This window comes from Synchytrium microbalum (genome assembly GCF_006535985.1).
Source record: "Synchytrium microbalum strain JEL517 chromosome Unknown SmJEL517_scf0002, whole genome shotgun sequence".
In the NCBI taxonomy this organism is placed as follows: domain Eukaryota; kingdom Fungi; phylum Chytridiomycota; class Chytridiomycetes; order Synchytriales; family Synchytriaceae; genus Synchytrium; species Synchytrium microbalum.
The window spans coordinates 719,262-737,280 of NW_022158351.1; the positions used below are offsets into that span (position 1 = coordinate 719,262).

Genomic DNA, 18,019 nt, shown 5'->3' on the forward strand with positions numbered 1-18,019 from the left:
TGGTACAATATTAAGTATGGATCTCGTCGTATAGTAGTCGAGCTCGCCATTGCTAAATTTCAGCTCTGATCTCAAAAACAACACGTTCTTCATTCTTTGCAGACGTTTTATGGTATTACCAAGCTACTCACGATGAGATCGAAGAAAAGTAACAGTTGAAAATCGGATCGATCCAAGCATCTATCACGGAAACTCTCAGAACTACGAGGAACGTGAACTCAAGCTAGAGTTCAAAAGGTCTTAAGTTTTGCGAAATGATAACAAATCACCCATAACGACCATACCAAAGCCCCAGAAGTCAAAGGGAATCAGTCCATACTGATGGAGACATGTTTATCACTAGATACAAAGGAGACCAATGACGAATTGGCGGGCGAGAGCACCATTTCACAAAAACGCAATACTTTCCGAAAACACCACATTGATGCAATAAGGAATTCAAACGACAAGCACCTGCAAATAATACTAGTCCACCTGAGTGTCAAGACCCGAACGTCCAACACTGCTTACACGTATGCCACGACGCTGTATGTACCAACCACATTATGGCAAATAGTGCGAGAAACAACATAATACCTACCAGATGAATGTCACAAACAGCACGTAATAGCCACCACATCTTCTTAGTCCATTTGTCAATGTGGCTCAAAACCACTTAAGAAGATATCCAGAACCTTGTGGATGTCCTCCAATTGAGAGGATTGAGAACGATACAGAATCCCATGCCGTGTTGACTGCCTTCCTAGGTCAATCATCCACCAACTCTCCCCTCTAGTTTTATTGATGCTTGGGCTCGTTCAACCCACCCCGGCCAGGCAGGAAATGGGGCATCGAGTTTCGTTGACGCCATGAGAGCCAATTGTTTGATGTTGATGACGCAAATGCAGTATAGGATCAATGATGCAGAGACACCGACATGGAACATACCTGAGTCCTATGCTACTAGATGCTAGTAGTATTTACTCGTCCTTCTTTCTCGTTCATGGCAAGTTCGAATGTTGGTTGGAGGAGACTAGAGATTCCGTGCCAGGACGACTCCTGACTACATGAGTACTGGTAGTGAGTGCTAGCGTGATTACAAGTTCCCTTTTAATCATCTTCCATCGTCTATATGTTGTTGGATTGTTGGGAGGGAGAAATCGTTGGTTTTTTTGCGGGGGGAGATGCGCAGCACCTGGAATCAAAACACCGCTTTGTTGGGAATAGCTGTATCATCGGTCAATTGTTGATTGTATACTCAATAGATGTTGCAATTATCTTTATCACTACGTCTAGTTCGCGTATTAATACGTCAATAACATAGACCACTCATTGCCACAACTAGCGAGCAGGCAACGAAGCCTTCCAAGCAGCAAGTTGAAGTCGACAAGGGCCAGAAGATCTCATTTACGTGATGACTCTAGTGCGTTGAACTGTTTGAGAACAAGCCAAGTGACTCCAACAGCAAAGACCGAATCTTCGTTACTGTCAGACAATAGGACAAGATTCCTCTCAAATCATCACTATTGGCGCCGTGAGCTGACAGAACAGATACCAGACCTCCCACCCGTTGTTTGCACTTTGCTTGTCCCTTGATCAAAAATCTGTTTGACTCTTGACGCAAATACCACCTCAGAGGAATGGAATTGTCGTTTGAAGGACAGTCACTATTGACATAAGGACATAAGCTGTGTACAAATCTTGGGAATCCCTTTTTTGTGTCCAACGTGATCCTCTTTCGTGTTCAATTGCTTCTTGTTGCAAAGGAAGGATCTCTCAACGATTTGAGATGAGGTCCTCGGATTAGGCTGAACGAACCCCACAAAAGAAAACACGTTGCTATTAGATAATGAAGTATATCTCATGACATTGCGGTTTCAAGAATGTTGTGGCTCTGGAATCGAAATAAGAGAATCTACTTCAGTAGACTCAAACGAATGGCTCTTCATTATGAGTGATCAGAGAAGGCCAACGTGGTTTACGTGATTTAGAATATAGAAACACCGTTCTAATGTCTAATAAGCACCTCCAAGCGGTTGTTTCTGAGCTGCTGATTTTTGCTCTTTCCTTTGCACGCCGTTGAAGCAAGTTACTTTTAGTCCAGACAACATAGAGACACATAGGGAGACAGGCTTGCCGTGGGTTAGAGGCACTCCTGTATCATACATACTTCGTTTATAGGTAGAATCTCAACCATTGTAGGCACATCTCCACATCTCCGACAAAAAAGCAAACCCACCCATTTTCAACGGGGCACTTTGCAGGACGTATCTCATTATACAAGTTGACTTGAATAAGTAAACAGTCTCAATGTCGAGACCACATGTATCTCAGGCCTCAACAATCATTCCGCCACCTGAAGCCATCACTGAATCACAAAACAATCAATACAACAAGTCTCGTACAAACACTGCTGCTACAATGCAATCTTACGGTCGACAAAGTAATGGAACTCCTGTGCCTGCTGCCGCTGCTCCCCGTCATCATCACGAAAGGCCACATATAAATAGTAAAACACTGTTGAAGAAGATTGCCATTGCTGCCGTAACGTTGTTTGTAGACTTGGGATTGCCCATCATCCTATACTTTATACTCCGAGTAAGTACTCGACAGCAGTGTACATGCTTGATATGCTGTTACTCTGCCTCCCATGGCGGTCGTTTCATCACGATCTCCTGATGTTGTTTGGAGCTACACAACAATTGTTTATTCTAAATAACCCTTGCTCTTTGACCTTCAGGTGAAACTAGATCCTGTCTATGCTCTTTTAATTGCTGGTATTCCTCCTCTGCTGACTGTACTGGTCAAGTTGGCTATATTCAGGTCGTTTGATATGCTGGGCATCATGGTGAGCTGTCGCCTGTTCGTTAACTCTAAACGACAGTATCGCTTACTTTACCTTCGAAATAGGCGTTCTTGGCCTTCACCATATGTAAGGCATCCGCGCATCTCACTGCAGTGTTCACCTTGACCAACGTCAGTGCACAAACACCTAACGCAATTTTTCCGCCCCGCGTCATTAGCTGCAGTCATAGCACTAGCAACAGGAGACGCCCGTATTCTCCTCCTAGAAAAATCAGTAGTAACAGCCGTCCTAGGCTCCGTATTCCTCATAACCCTCATCCCATTCCACTTTGACTACAAACGTAAAGGAGAAAAGAAACGATTCTATATACGCCCGGCGATACACTTTATCGTCATGGAATTGATACCCTTGGAAACCGCAGTCATTTGTCCAGCTCGTGGAGCAAAACCTGCCATTATATGGGACCGATGGGATAAACTATATACGACCAATAAGAGATATGCTTTTGATGTCCTTGTACTCACTATAGTATGGGGCATTGTTCTCTTTATTGAGTTTTTGGGGAGGCTGTTCATGGTCTTGTCTCCCTTGGATGTAGATCAGGTATGTTTGGTGACAGGAGGTGTTTGGAGTCTCGTTGGTTCTGCGCCAAACACTTCTTTTTTGGTCGGGCCACGTACTGACTTTTCTTTCCTCAACTAGGTGGTTGCCTATGGTAACATCTGGTTTGCAGTTGTGGCAGCCCTCGGTGCCCTAATCACCGTCATATACTTAATCCCAATGTTGAAACGCTTCAATCCCAGCTTGGACAAGTTGGAGGATGACATTGAAGATGCTCGTGCCCAAGCAGGCTATGTCGAAGAGGAGCTCGTTGAAATCAAGTAATTACGGATATTTGGGCGCATACCGACATAGGATGTGTCTTATTATACAGTCTAGTTCGAGTTGAGTAAATATACAGTCACGTCTTATCTCATAACAATACCGCTCGTTTGTTTTTTCGTCATGGTGTCGTTGTGCGAAAAAAATGCAGATGATTGCCGATAATTACATCCTGTATTCTCCAACATAATAGCTTGACATGATAGAGCAGAGACCTTGGATGAATACCTGCTATCTCCTATCCCCACATCCAATCACCACCTCCTATCACCACCTCCTTCAGGTATTTCCCAATATCGCTTCTACCGATTGTCGTTTCCTCAACCATCGGCCACCTACAGCCTCATGTCTTGAAGCCTTGACCATCGTCTCATTCACTGTAGCGCGATTGCTCCAAAAAGATAATGCCATCCTGTCGAAAGAGGAAAAAGAAATGTTGACGGTTGCTTCTCGATCGACCTTGACAACTCAGCATCGTAATTACAATATCGAATACGAAACGAGGTCCTCCAAGTACTTATAGTTGTCAGATCTTCCACACATGGAACTCATCATACTACGCCTACAACAGAAGCGTTAGTAAGCTAAATACTGCCGTATGTTGTGTATCGTGTCGTTTCTTTTTGCCTAAATTTCATAACGAGATAATCCCACTTTCACGAAAGCTCATAAGATGTTTATTGGGGTTCCTCAAGCTACACAATGCCGACAACAACGACCGTACGAGGTTCAGCTCTGCTCAAGAACGAAACAGTCTTGCAAGGCCAGAAAGACGATGTCAGAGCAAGAAAACAGGCCAGTACTCATGAGCAATTTTCGACAAGGTCAATACTACCACCAAACTCTTCACTTGTTAAATCAGAGTCTCCAATGCTCCAGCTTTAAAAGTGAAGTGCTTTTGTAAAGCACCAGAGAGTGTGCAGGGGTACATGTTATATAATATCTTGGTGCCCAATTCAATAAAGAGGAAGGCAAAATTTCGGTTAAAGAGAAAAGAATGGGTAATACCTTGCCCAACTACATAAAATGTTTCCAATGTTTCGGGTTCCACATTTCAACCTTCGATGGATGAATGAAGTGAAGCAATGCATAGCTCATAGTTTGTTTTTCGGAATGCCAAACCTTGATGTCGAAAAAGAGATGTATCCATCATGTGCTGCTTGTATTCAAACCGTGCCCTTCTCCAAAGTCAACTGTAGAAGTATCAGGATGCTGCTGACATGCACGTTGACGGGTTCCATCAATTGACCGACCATTGACATCACGACCAAGGGTATCCTTGATAGAAAAAAAGGAGAGTTACAATCGAGCGAAAAAAGTGTAAATGCTCTAAAGATTGATTCTGGGCACATCCCAGACAAGAGGACATCTGGTTCCTTCTTCGAGCAATCCTCGTGTTTAAAGAGCAAGATGATCAACATTTACTGCAGCCCACTTAATCGAAACAAATACAGGGCGGGGCGCATATCAGAATTACACATTGTTTCACCAAGTTACCAAAATGATGGCTGGCCCTACGTGAAGAAGTACATCGTATCCTCAAGACTCGCCAAGCATCATCAATCTTCTCCAGCTTCCAACTACATCACTTGATCACCATGTGTCAGTTTATGGACACCAAGTCCCTTGTTGGGAATTCTTTGCATGCTTGATACCATCAGTAACATACCACAGTGATTAACAGCACAAAGAGTCGTGGTTCGATTATCTGTCTCATTTCTTGCAAGTATTTTTTTTTTGAGGTGTTGAGTTGGAAATGTTTGGTGAAACAAGGCCTTGTCTTTCGTTCTCATCAATTAACGCTAGAACGAGCTGGCCATCATTGCTTCGATGAACCGACAGAGGTGTTTCTAGTAGATGCTGGAGTCTGAGTCTGTTACTCGAAGAGTAACAAATATCGTCAGCTTCATGCCTTTAATCCTCACTACGTGCTTTGGCTTTTTGGCCAGTGAAGCCAAGCTCGGCCTCGTGGCTTTCAAGGACGAAACCTTCGGCACGAGTTGAAGGCAGTGAGACTAGACTGAAATGAAAAGGTGTGGTAGGCTCGATATCGTCAGCGTCACCCACAACGTGGATCAGCCATCAAGTTTTCATTCACGACACGTATAACTCAAACTGTTGAATTCCACATGTCATTCGGCCACCTCCAGTTTTCTCTTTTTTGGGTATTTCTCGACTGCAGTCTCGACGGTCATCATCGAATCCCTCCTTGAAATAAGCAGTAGCAGCAGCCAGCACTCCTACTATTCAAATCTACATTGTCAGTATGTTGATCACAGTTCCAAAATTAAACACGAAAGCAGTAATAAATAGCTAGAGATTTCATATTGAATACTCAAAACATCTATTTTGAATAAAGCAAAACAACCCGAATTAATTTACTACTGAGGGCCTATCGTAACCACCTTAACACAATTCTTGATGTTTGGTATCTTCCACCAACGTCCCAAGCGATGCTCCTTCCCTATACCAGCTACCACATAAAGCGTCTGGCTGTCTGATGATTTGGCTGTCTTTTCATCTGCTGTAGCTTCTCCTTGCTCTAACGATGGCGCATAAAAGAATTTGGCAGAGTTGATGAATCCGTCCTGTTTAGGAAAAAAATGAGATTATTTGGAAAGGATGCACTGACGTCAAATGCTTAACATCTTACTTACCATGGGAATATCAAATAGAGGTCCGAATGTTTTGAAGTTTTCTGCGATTTTCCATACACGGAGAAACCCATCACAGGCGCCTATGCAACAGACATGTTAGCGAGCTGAAGATGGCATACATAGGTTGCCTTGTCGCTTTTTCTTGGATCATACATATGACATTCCCATCAGGTGCAAACATACCAGATGCAAACATATCCGAATACGGAACAGAAGCCAAACATGAAATCCAACATTGCCATGACTTGATTTCATCCGTCGAATCCGCAAACCCATCGACATTCATTACGGCATCTTTGCCAGTCTCCGTAGGCTTGATGACTATATGAGCTCGTAATCTAGTATAGAGTGGTTTCTTTTTGCCTACATTCCATAACGAGATACTTCCACTTTCACTAGCGCTTAAAAAATATTCGTCGGTAATCATTTCCACGACATCAATACTGCCACCGAATGTCTTTGCGTTCTGTAGTCTGATACGACGTGCAGCTTCTGGATCTTCAGCTGCTAGAAGGATGTCTCCAGAATCTCCTGATGTTCCAGCCCTAAAAATCAAGTGAGATTCTTCAGGGATTTTCCAGATTCGGACGGTCCGATCTCGAGAACCAGATGTGAGACATCGGTGTGTATGGAGGGCGGATATGCATGGTATGGAATCTTGATGTCCAAATCTATATGGAGGATAAAATTTGAATATTCAAGGAGAAAAAACATCGTAACACAGGTTCTGTGACACTCACAATGTTTCCACATATGTCTTGTCTTCCACATTCCAAACCTTAATGGTTCGATCAAATGAAGCAGAATATAATTCGTACTGTCCTTTGCGGAATGCCAGGCCCTGACATAGAAACGGAATGTGAGGTATTAGTTGCTACTTGATTGCAGTCTGAACCTTCTCGTCACACTTACAGAAACAGCATCACGATGTTGTTTGAATGTACCCAAATGAGTTCCATCAACCGCCGACCATATATGGATCATCTTGTCACGACCACCAGTAACCTTGAAACACAGAACAAGAAGAGTCAGCGATTGCGCCAAAAAAGAGCGACACACGATCATGTTATTAATTAACAGATGTCTAGAGAAAACAATTCTGAACACGTCACAGACAAGACGGCGTCAGACTCAAGCCTCGGGTAATGATTTGTTCTTGAAGAGCAATATGATCTATACTTCACTACTGCAGCCCAACCAATCAAAACGACTAGAGGCGCAATCCACAAGTATAGACTGTTTCGCCAAATACAGCCGAAGCTGTAAATGGGCAACTCTTCGGTAGTTGCAACGCAAAAAAAGAAGCATGGAGGATAACGTCTGAATGCTTACCAAGAATCGACCATCCTCACTAACGTCCAAACACAATACTTGATCGTTGTGTCCAATATGCTTGGTTAATTTGTCGTCACCGAGTCTTTTCTTTACCTTTTTGGTAGGCTTGACACCACCAGCAACATGCCACAGTAATTTACGAGTGACAAGGTCGTGTTTCGATACGCCTCCGTCCTTTGAGGCTGAGAATATATATACAGGTTGTTGAGGTGGTAGTGCTTTGGTGAGAGATGCTTTACCCCTTGGGTTTTCATCGGTGGGCTGTAAAAACTGTTGATATCGTTGCATTGATGAATCGGCAGAGGTGTCCTTGGTGGTAGTCGATGATGTAGCAGTGCTTAGTACTCGTGGAGTTGGGATACCGACAGCTACTGCTGTGACTGTTAATAGATGCTTGCCATTCTTGAATGTCCGTATTGAGTTTGCTGGCGAAGTTGAGCTCCATTCGGCATACTTTGACGCTATGCGATTAAAAGCCTTCTTGGCTGACTCGAGCTAAGTAGCAAGAAGGGAGTTTCAAACCAGTTAGAAACTTGAAACGGTGACAAAGAGACGGCGAGAACCTACAGCATCATGCTGCAGCCTTTCAGCAATAAGGTCACGGTCCAATTGTTCAGCATCAACATCGTCAGCGTCAGCTATAGTCGATTGGGTTGAATTAGCTGTCTGTGTCCATGGACAACTCATGCGGTTGAATTCACATAGACACACCAACGTCTTCTTTGATCTTTTCAATATAAGCTTTAGCCAGCCTCAGTCTCTTTTGAGTTGGGGTTTCTCCAATTTGATCTGGATCGTCTTCATCATCCAATTCCTCGTCGGAAGGAGGAGCATAAGCGCTTCTGCTAGTCAAATCTACATTATCGATATCCTGATCGTCGTCTCCAGAATCACCATCCACGTGTTGGTCGTTGCGTCTGAGTTTTTTTTTCAGGCCTTGATTCTGTGTGTTTGACTTATTGCTCGAAGCTCCAGATTGCTGAGGCCTTTGACGTTTACGATGGACAGTATTGTTTCCTTGCCGTGACGAAGAGCCTCTGGAGGCAGCTGCGCCGTCCTTCATGAAGAAGTCGTCCATTATGTTTTTTTCGCAGAGTGTTTGGTGTTTTGAACTACGCGCACGAAGCACAAGGTGGATTCTCATACAATCAATTGGTTCCAGCTACCTGTGTTGAAAATATCAAATCTCGTGTTAATTCAACGTGACATGGGCTCTGTCGAACACAAAATGCTCGCTCGAAGACTGTGGGAAGTAAGCGTTTCGTGTTTTCATGGCGTATGTAATAGATACTGTTCGAACTGGAGTAGATCTTGTCTTTAACATGACTAATACACACAATTACTGTGTCGAGATGAGTGAACGAAGGGGCCAAGTCGTAAACTTACTGGCAAATTCTTGAAACCACATATTCAACAAGAGATCGTCCGAGAGAATTGTAAGGTAGCACGGGAAGTCACTTTCCACACATTTCCATAAATCTACACAGTGTCGGAGCAGTCGAGTGGGTGTATTGGCATTTGAATTCGTAACCTAAAAAGTAGAAGATTGACGCAATGACGCGTTGGAACACGCTCCAACGCGTCATAGAGTGATGAACCAAAGGCCAACGGCCAACAGAGATCAAAGAACTCGTTTTATCTTCTACCACGTCTTCATCTCCCAAAATGTCGTTGACTATCTCGACTTGAAAAAATAGCGATTTCTTACATTTCTTCCTCCCAACATACCAACAACATATCGACGATGGATGATGATTACGAGGCAACTTGTAATCATGCTCGCACTCAGCATCGGTATTCACCTAGTCAGGATTCATCCTTGCCAACCAACATTCGAACTCGCCATGAACGAGAAGCCAAGAAGGAAGGACGAGTAAATACTACTAGCATCTAGCAGTATAGAAGTCAGGTATGTCCTATAGGTGTGTCTTTGCAGCATTCATCCGTTGCTGCTGCATTTCCATTATCAACATCAACATGAAACATTTACTTTTGTTGTGGCCTCAACCAAATCAGATGCCATCTCATTCAATACCCTGTAATCACCTCAACCACCACCATAGCCATATCATTCCATCTAACATCCGTCCGTTCCCCCTCCATCTATAGATCTGGCGGTTGTCCTTCTGATGTCCTTTCAAGACAACACTATTCCTCTGGGAGTGGTAGTTGCGTTAAAGTCTACCTTATTTGGGTTTTGACGGATGAGACTGCAAAGGGCAAACCAGTTGGAGGACTGGGAATTGTTCTATCCAGCTCAAAGTATTAGGATTGATGGTTTGAAAGAGGTCTTTTGGCCTGTGTCCATCTTCCAGTCGCCCACGATTCGCTTGTGGTGTTTGGAAGGACTGGGATTTGTTCTATCTAGTTGAAGGCACTAGAATCATCAATCTAAACAAGGTCTTTTGGCCTGTGTCAACTCCAACTGCGTTTCGCAGTATTTCTCTTGTCTGGGAGGTTCAGTGGAGTAAGGAATTCATTCGCTATGATGTCTGGTAGATACAGCGTCTTGCCATACTTGACACGTGTTGGACGTTCGAGTCTTGACACCAAGGTAGTAGTATTGTCTTTTGGGTACATATCGCAGCGTTTGATTTCTTGACATGATCAGAAGTTGGAAAAACGACTCCAAACAAAGGCTTTTTATTGGTAGTTTCCATATAAGAATGTATCTTCCAATTATACCAACCTATACAACCAATGCTATATATAAGGCTTTTTATTGGTAGTTTCCATATAAGAATGTATCTTCCAATTATACCAACCTATACAACCAATGCTATATACACAAATCACCATTACAGATATACTATAAAAGTTTCTAGTTTGCATTTCCTCCCTCTTTCATGCACCGCAATTTCCTGCAGTTTTGTTGCAATCTTCTGTTGTCTACTCGTGCTTCAACCAAGCAATGATTCGAGCAACACCCCGAGCAACTTGAGAATCAAACTCACTCGATTCTGGGGTCTCAGATCCACTAGTTAGGAAGCTGCTACGTCTCCTGTGAATCTTTGATGGTCCACCCTCCGTTTGATTTTCTATACCTGCCACAAGCTCTTGGAAGAAGGCTAATTCTTCCAAGATGGCAATCATGCCTTCCTTGCCACCATTAAGACTAGACAGTATCGTTTGTGGTGTGGCTGGTAGAGACTTGAGAAGCATACCTAATAACAAGGCATAGTATGCAGTGACCAAGGCTAATTCCGGATTTGCCGAGTTGTTCTAGAAGAAACTTTGAGTCAGTATCAATCCAATACAAGAACCGTATGTTCGAATATGTATGTACCTGGAAATCATGCCTTTGATACAACACAGAGATGCAATCCACCAAATTTTGCGAAGATTTACATTTGCAAGTACCAAAGCAAACACCATGTCCAGGACACTCCAAATTGATAGTTACTTCAGCAAAAGGCTCAACCATCTCATCCATCATCTCAATCAGATTCACTACAAGACTAACTGCAGTGACGATTACGTCCACATTGCCAGCATTTGCTGAGAACTTATTATCGCTGGACTCGTGCGGCAGTGCCAAGACTTGTAACAACTGATTGGGTATTATCAAGCATCTCAATATGGGTGACAATATATGTGGTTGAGAAAGCTGCTGGGCGATAGTAGTGTTGTCATGCGTGAGGTTGACTATTAACGACAGCATAGCAATGAGACATTCAGTGACTATTCAAAGAGTCAGAGCAATGTGTTAGTAACGCTTTTTGATACAAGATTCCTGCAAAGAGAACACAGCATCATCACGGGTGAAGCCTACCTACGAGCACTTGCTCTTGAGTACACGATCGACTAGTAGCTGCCAACCAAACGACACCATCAGCCATTTCATTTATCATACCACTCACGTGACGTTTACTACCAGAGATGGAAATGAACTCTAGAACCCGAAGAGCACTCTCCACTCGAGTCAGCATGTGGACATCTATCAGGCTCGGTGCAGTCTGTTTATTACGTTTACGCCATTTATCCACATCACCTTTGACTTGTTTCAGCCATGGAGTTAAAGTGGATATGACAGCTGTGACTGCTGCATCGGGAGCCAACAAGACATGAAGAATGTCCAAGATTCGAGGGGATGGAGTGGCTATAATGGCGGCCAAGCAGCCCGTAGCGATCTCGGCACAGCAGTGCACTTTGCTACTCAGATCGTGTTCTTTCAGAAACGTCACAACGTCCTTGAACTACAAGCGGTAAAAAAAGGCTTGAAACTCATGACGTCTGAGCTTGAAGTCGACTACAACACTCACAAATGTCCGATCAAATTTCGATCTCATCTCAATGATAAATGGATCTGGTTGTAGAGACAGACCAGTAACAAGTAAATCAAGACAACCAGCCTCCATCGACAACTCCACCACGTTACGGATATCATCGGCCATCAGCAATGCAATAAGAGTAAGGACAGTACACAATACTACTGGATCAGTCTTGGCCAGACCATCTCGGCGTCTAAAAAGACGTCCGTATACTCGAGACAAAAAGTCGTGTGCTTTGACTTGAGCAAGAAATCCAGAAGATAATAATTTACGTGAAACAGCCAAACAGCTAAAACGACATGGTTTTTGGAGTGAGAGGAGAGTTTCGGTGCGAACTTTCAAGCTTTCATCGACCGTTACCTTGTACGAACAATACCTAAAGGTTGACCATCTTGCAATCCATCCAATAAATACTCCATTTCATCTTGAAACCGCTTCATTTCACCAGCCAATCGCATTTCGTGCGTGCTTTTGACATTCTTCTCCTACCAAACCAAGTGGGCATGAGATAAATGTTCAAACGCTCCGCCACGAGAAACTAGGCTTACTTCATCTTCGTCACTATCCTCCAACCCTTCATCACGAGCTTGCTTTTGCATCGAGACGTAAATGTCTCCCATACCATCAGAAGCATTAGCCAGTATCGTTCTTGTTCGCCCATATGTCACTGGAGCTGTTCCATGCGATGATGTTACATGAGCTAGTGACTTCGGAATGGGTGGAGGAGATTTGGGCGGCATCGGTGCATCTCCTGAGTCTGTAGACCTAGATTTAAGGAGAGCAGGAGTATAATCTACTGCGTCACGGGTTTTTGGTGGACTGGCTGGTATCATTTCTGAGCCAGGAGCGATTGACGGCTTTTGAGCAGCCTTCATTCGTGCTATTCTACTTAGTCTTTGCGGAGATGTGGAAGTATTACTATTATTACTGGCGGCACGTTCCAGTGATGATGGTAGAGGTTGCGTAGGTGGTAAGTCGTCATCATCGTCACAACTCTTTTGCTCAAACAAGTCATCAAAAGCTGACTTTACTTTGGGTTGTATTTGGGTTCTTTGACCAAACGCTATCTCCCATTCCATCGAGTCACGACTACTAGATCTCGATTGTTGACGTGGTGGAGGAGGTGGTTTGAGATCGATTTTTGTTGATTTATTATACGATGCTTTAGATAAGGTGGTTGTAATACCAGAGTCTAGCACTGAAGGCTGTACTGTGGTAGCTGGAGCATTTGCTGGGGATGACAGCATGGTAGACCTTGAAGACATATTTCTGACACCACCTAAAGCATCTGTTCCAACCACTGCTCGTGTTGGCTTGACCAAAGGTTGCTCATCGGCTTTAAGAATATCATCACTCGCACTGCTATATTTTGACCTATTGCTTGCAGTACGTCTAGTAGGTGATACACTCAGGTCGTTTGCTCTCGTTATAGGTTTTGATTTTGATATAGATCTTGAGCTGCTTTTGGTTGGCGATAATACTGCTGACGAGTGATCAAACATATCGAGTTGATGGACTGGAGGCAGAGGGGCTTCGACAGCTCTTCGTTTAGGTGGTGAAGACCTCTTTTTATAGTGCGAGTCTTTGCTGCTGTTGCTGCTGCTGTCCTGTTTAGGTATCACAGGAACTGCTTTACGTATCTTTAATCGCGACTTCAGCTCGTTTGATCGTGCTGATTCGCCACAGTCGACTTCTATCATACAGTCCTCCTCATCGTCAGAGTCAGGAGACGTTGTCTTTGTTCGTTTTGACGACGTTGCTGTTGTTCTTGTGGGGCGTGGACTGGGTATGTTTACAGGCTTTTTAGATCTCGGCCGAGTGGGAGAGACGCCCATGACTACATTCTGGTCTGGCTGAAGAGGAAAGTCAAAAACATCCTTGGTTGATGTTGATAATGGTAGGGGCTGAGGAGCTACGATTACAGATACTGGAGGAGAGGGCGACGACGATCTTGGTGGCGAAGAAGATAATGCAGCCGAGGTAGCATTATTTCGACGATTGCTGGCCCCACGACCACGATATGTAACTGGTCGTTTTCTCATAAATTCGCCCTAAAAATCAACGTTCTAATTAGTTCCAGGGTTGATCAATATGCTCTTGGCACTTACTGGTATTATTAAATAGAGTCTCAAAAGCCCGTCCTCCTCATAGCTGTTGGGTGGTCTTGCAGTTTCGTGCAAAGTGCAATAAGTGTTTGAGAATGTCGCGAATTGACAATGGGCATGGACGCGTTGCGAACACTTCCTTCGATTTATTGAATAAGTTTGCAGAGATTTACCGAGTCCTTACAAATTCTTGTATGCTTCCTTCATGTTCAATTCTCCATCAAAGGACCTTAACAGATTTCAACAAATAAGCAACCCGAACTTTCCTTGGTTTTAGACATCATATGGCCGGCGCAACGAGACCCTCAGGCTATGGTGCCTTTGTATTGCAGAACGCGACTCAAATTGGAAGTTTGGAAAGCGGGTTTAGGACGCTCACTTATGTCTTGCCAGGTTAGCATTCAAGCTATACTCATGTTAATCAATTCCGACTAACTTCCACTTCAATTCTCATTCATAGGCCGTTTCCCTAACTCTGATTTGGTCGCAGAAGCCAGTAAGTTCCATCTCTCGACCGCCCAATTTACGTCAAGCATCTCGTAAACTTTTGGAACCGTGAACTTACCAGTCAATTCCAACTCAATCGTCTAGTCGGAGCATCTGTGAACATTGCCGCCTTATACCATGACACGATCCTAGTGCCTGTTGCTAGACGACAACCTGGATCTACTCAATCACCATTCAACCGGTACACATCCGCCGTGTTGAAATCCTCCACTGCTTATCAGAGGGTCGCATATGCGTTGACCTTCATGGGCTTTGTCGACAATCTGTTAGAGCAAGGCTTGACGCGTCGATTTGGGAAAGAAATCAAGTGGCCATTCGTCACCACTTATGAAATCATCAAGTATGATTGCTTGAAATAGTTCTTAAGTTATGTAAAGGTTCTGACCTATGCTCTTCTTACAGACTCATTTTACGATTATCGTTATTCCGAATGTCACGAGCACGGATGATTCCGCATTCAGCTGTCGAGGAACGTGAATATGATCCCTCAAAGCTCAACCCAGAAAGCGCTGAGGCTGCCAACGATGCTGCTGCTGCAACAGCATCTAGTCCCACAGGAACAGGATTTGTCGGCTCGCGGTCTGGCAAATCGTTCAACTCAGTCGAAACTGTAGGAAAAGACCCACAGACGGTACAGACCTACTTGAACAACAAGGCTCTGTCAGATCCTGTCAAGAAATCAACAGATTTGCTCCAGTCTTTGGATACATTACGAACAGTTGCTGAATTGGCATTCATATTGAGGCCTATTGTTTATGGTATCCCATGATCTGTCTCCCTCTGCAGTATTTTTTTTCGCTCATATCTTTACTTCATGCATCTAGTTCTTATGATTCAGCGCTATGGAGCCAAATCGTGGAAGCCATGGACAACCTCTCTCGCAATGGAAGTTGGGTCTCTAGCCATACAGACCAATCCATTGCAGTTGGGATGGAGGAGTGACTTGACTCAGTTGGAGAAGGATGAGTACCAGAAACGAATCATCTTCCTGGTTTACTACATTCTCCGTGGACCCTTCTTTTCTGAGTACACAGTGTAGGTTCAGCTGAGCTGTTGATTGTGTTCATTGCATGCAGCAGAGGATTCCACATTTACCGTTTTGGAGCCGTTTTCTCATCATCTCAATTTTCATTTTAGGCCACGATTACAGCGCTTTATTGACTGGGGATCCCAAAAGATGATTGTTTCTATTGTGACAGGTACTTGACGGGATGAAGGCACTATGGCAGTTCACAAGAAAAACTGACTCTCGTTCTCTACTTGATAGGCGTCGTAAAAGACATGATTCCCATGTGGGAGAATGTATATTATATCACTGCTGCGTATTGATCAAATACAAATTAAAACTCGGACTACTAGTACTTTTGCTCTATATGGCCGATTCTACAGCGAAATTACACAGTGACCTATAGTCCTTCCAGTTCTTTACAAATTCGTCCTCCTCCAGTACAATATCAGACTCTCCATGTCGTATACAATCAAGCGAGTCTCGCAATCGTTGACTCGAATCAAGGTCTGTTCTAGCAGCCATAGAGTTAATCTCTTTTCTAATCCTCTCTACGTTCACCGACCAAGACCCAAAACTCGATCCAAGGCCTGCATCTCTAGTTTCAAACGTACTCAACAACCACATTAGGATATGGTCACTCCCAATCCCTACTAGTTTACGAGGAATATGCAGCTCTTCGAGACACACACATTTGCACGCCAGTGCTGGAAACTTCACGACGAGATTCAGAACATCCCCGACATTATCAAATCCACTACAGTCTTCAAACGATATGAATGTTAGCGGTGAATTGCTTGGAAGTGCTTTAACGAGTCTGCTAAGAGTCCAGAATGAGAGGTCGGTGTCAATGTTTGTGACGGAGAGCGATTTTAATGGGCATGTAGAGCAGATTTCCAGAAAAGCTGATTCGGTGATATCCACAGACGACAAGACGAGACTCGATAGTATTGGGCATGATAATGCTATGGCAGTCCAGAATTCTCGTGCCTATGTGCAAAACGGTGAGGTTAGTATAGAAGGCGACTTCTCAGACGCAAAAAAGAGACAACAGTAAAGCTCACACGTACCAGAATACACTTCTCCAGCTTTAGCGACTTTAGATTACAGCATCCTAATGTATCAACTCCAGACCCCAACACGATGGGCACATTTTGTATACTCAAGTCGTTGAGTTTGGGCACTCTATGTCTACTCAGGCTAGCCAGCAAATCTAGTGAAGCTAATGAATCTCGTGCAATCTCAAGATGTCGTAATGACTGACACGATACAAGAAGTTGGTCTGTATCGAAATGTGGTTTGACATCATCTTCGTCGTCGATTGTTGGCTGGATTGCCATATAGTCAAAGCTTGTGAGGTGCTTGCAGTTGCGATGTACCATATGTGCTACGGCTTTACGTGAGAGTGGAAGTCCGTGTATTCTGACGGTCTGGAGCCGGCTAGTGGATTTCATAAATGATTCGAGACTATCCATAGATGGCCAGATTTGTTGGTTGAGCATTCTAGGGAATACGTTTCAGGTCAATTTTTTTTCGCATATGGCTATCAATTGCGTGTACATACGTTATCCAGCGTTCAGGATAAAAGACCTCGACTTTAGTCAGTGTTGCTCCACACCAAGACGACAAGCTCTGGAAATGCGAATCTACGAAATTACAAAAGAAAATCCTCAACTGAATCCCAAACACTGGTAGTCTGATATCTCTCAGTTGAATCAAGAATTCGTCCAAAGCAAACCATGTCGCATCGTCATCTACTAGCCAGCGACTAAACATGATTGAGATTTGAGTGGCGGAATGGCACTTCCGCAGGATGTTGATGATTTTAGCGAGGTCTAGCTTGAAGGTGTTTTGATCGCGAGAGCATCCTCCAAGATGACGTGGACCTTCGGCTGGTTCGAGATGTATATCGATGGATCGTACTAGTCCAGCTAATATCGTGAATGTGAACGTGTAGAATGCACGTAAATAGTAGATTTGAGACTTCAAATGGTTCCAACCAACACCGTAATCACAGAAATTGTCCGGTTCTCGTTTGGCAAATATACCATCCACTGACAGCAGCGTCTTTGCAGCAGAACATTGCAGACCAGGCCCAATTCCTAAAATGAGAAAACGTGGGGGATTGAATGCACAATTCACGAAATCACATGTTTGAGTTTTTTGAGACATATATACCGGGAACTCGATTGCGGATTTTGAGAGAGCGCCATAATATTTCGAGAGCGATGGCAGAGTAGAATTTGGACACCTTTCCATACAAGACGGTTGTCAGAAATATGAAAAATGTGAGATTGAGATAACAAGCACATACTTTGAGGATTGGAAGCAGCACACTGGGTGAAGGCGACAGAAGGACCAGCTGCTCTAGGATCTCAGCGATTATCTCGCGTGGAAGAGTCGTCCTTGGTTGATTGTCCATTGGCTAGAAGTCGTGGTTTGCGTTATTTTCTCTGTTGTCTTGATAACCA

The 18,019-nt window shown here is 43.8% G+C and overlaps 4 protein-coding genes across 4 annotated transcripts; 2 read left to right on the forward strand and 2 right to left on the reverse strand.

Annotated features, from left to right (window-relative positions):
* Positions 1-2,289: 2,289 nt before the first annotated feature.
* SmJEL517_g00617 (uncharacterized protein) lies at positions 2,290-3,670 on the forward strand (the record flags this gene model as incomplete). Its single annotated transcript, XM_031166546.1, has 5 exons — positions 2,290-2,577; positions 2,720-2,827; positions 2,890-2,911; positions 3,003-3,388; positions 3,488-3,670. The coding sequence occupies 5 exons, from the start codon at positions 2,290-2,292 to the stop codon at positions 3,668-3,670; spliced, it is 987 nt and encodes a 328-aa protein (XP_031027455.1).
* A 1,911-nt stretch (positions 3,671-5,581) lies between these two features.
* On the reverse strand, positions 5,582-8,737 carry SmJEL517_g00618 (uncharacterized protein; the record flags this gene model as incomplete). The annotated part of the gene is made up of 10 exons (XM_031166547.1): positions 5,582-5,687; positions 5,766-5,910; positions 6,138-6,255; positions 6,325-6,404; positions 6,478-6,995; positions 7,065-7,165; positions 7,237-7,329; positions 7,753-8,154; positions 8,227-8,297; positions 8,371-8,737. 10 exons carry the CDS (start codon positions 8,735-8,737, stop codon positions 5,582-5,584), a joined length of 2,001 nt encoding a protein of 666 aa, XP_031027462.1.
* A 1,811-nt stretch (positions 8,738-10,548) lies between these two features.
* Positions 10,549-13,972, reverse strand: SmJEL517_g00619 (uncharacterized protein; the record flags this gene model as incomplete). Its single annotated transcript, XM_031166548.1, has 6 exons — positions 10,549-10,881; positions 10,946-11,340; positions 11,432-11,855; positions 11,922-12,219; positions 12,291-12,415; positions 12,479-13,972. The coding sequence occupies 6 exons, from the start codon at positions 13,970-13,972 to the stop codon at positions 10,549-10,551; spliced, it is 3,069 nt and encodes a 1,022-aa protein (XP_031027463.1).
* Positions 13,973-14,319: 347 nt separating this feature from the next.
* Positions 14,320-15,871, forward strand: SmJEL517_g00620 (uncharacterized protein; the record flags this gene model as incomplete). Its single annotated transcript, XM_031166549.1, has 7 exons — positions 14,320-14,428; positions 14,496-14,531; positions 14,627-14,882; positions 14,945-15,300; positions 15,367-15,577; positions 15,680-15,741; positions 15,810-15,871. The coding sequence occupies 7 exons, from the start codon at positions 14,320-14,322 to the stop codon at positions 15,869-15,871; spliced, it is 1,092 nt and encodes a 363-aa protein (XP_031027649.1).
* Between the last annotated feature and the right edge of the window lie 2,148 nt (positions 15,872-18,019).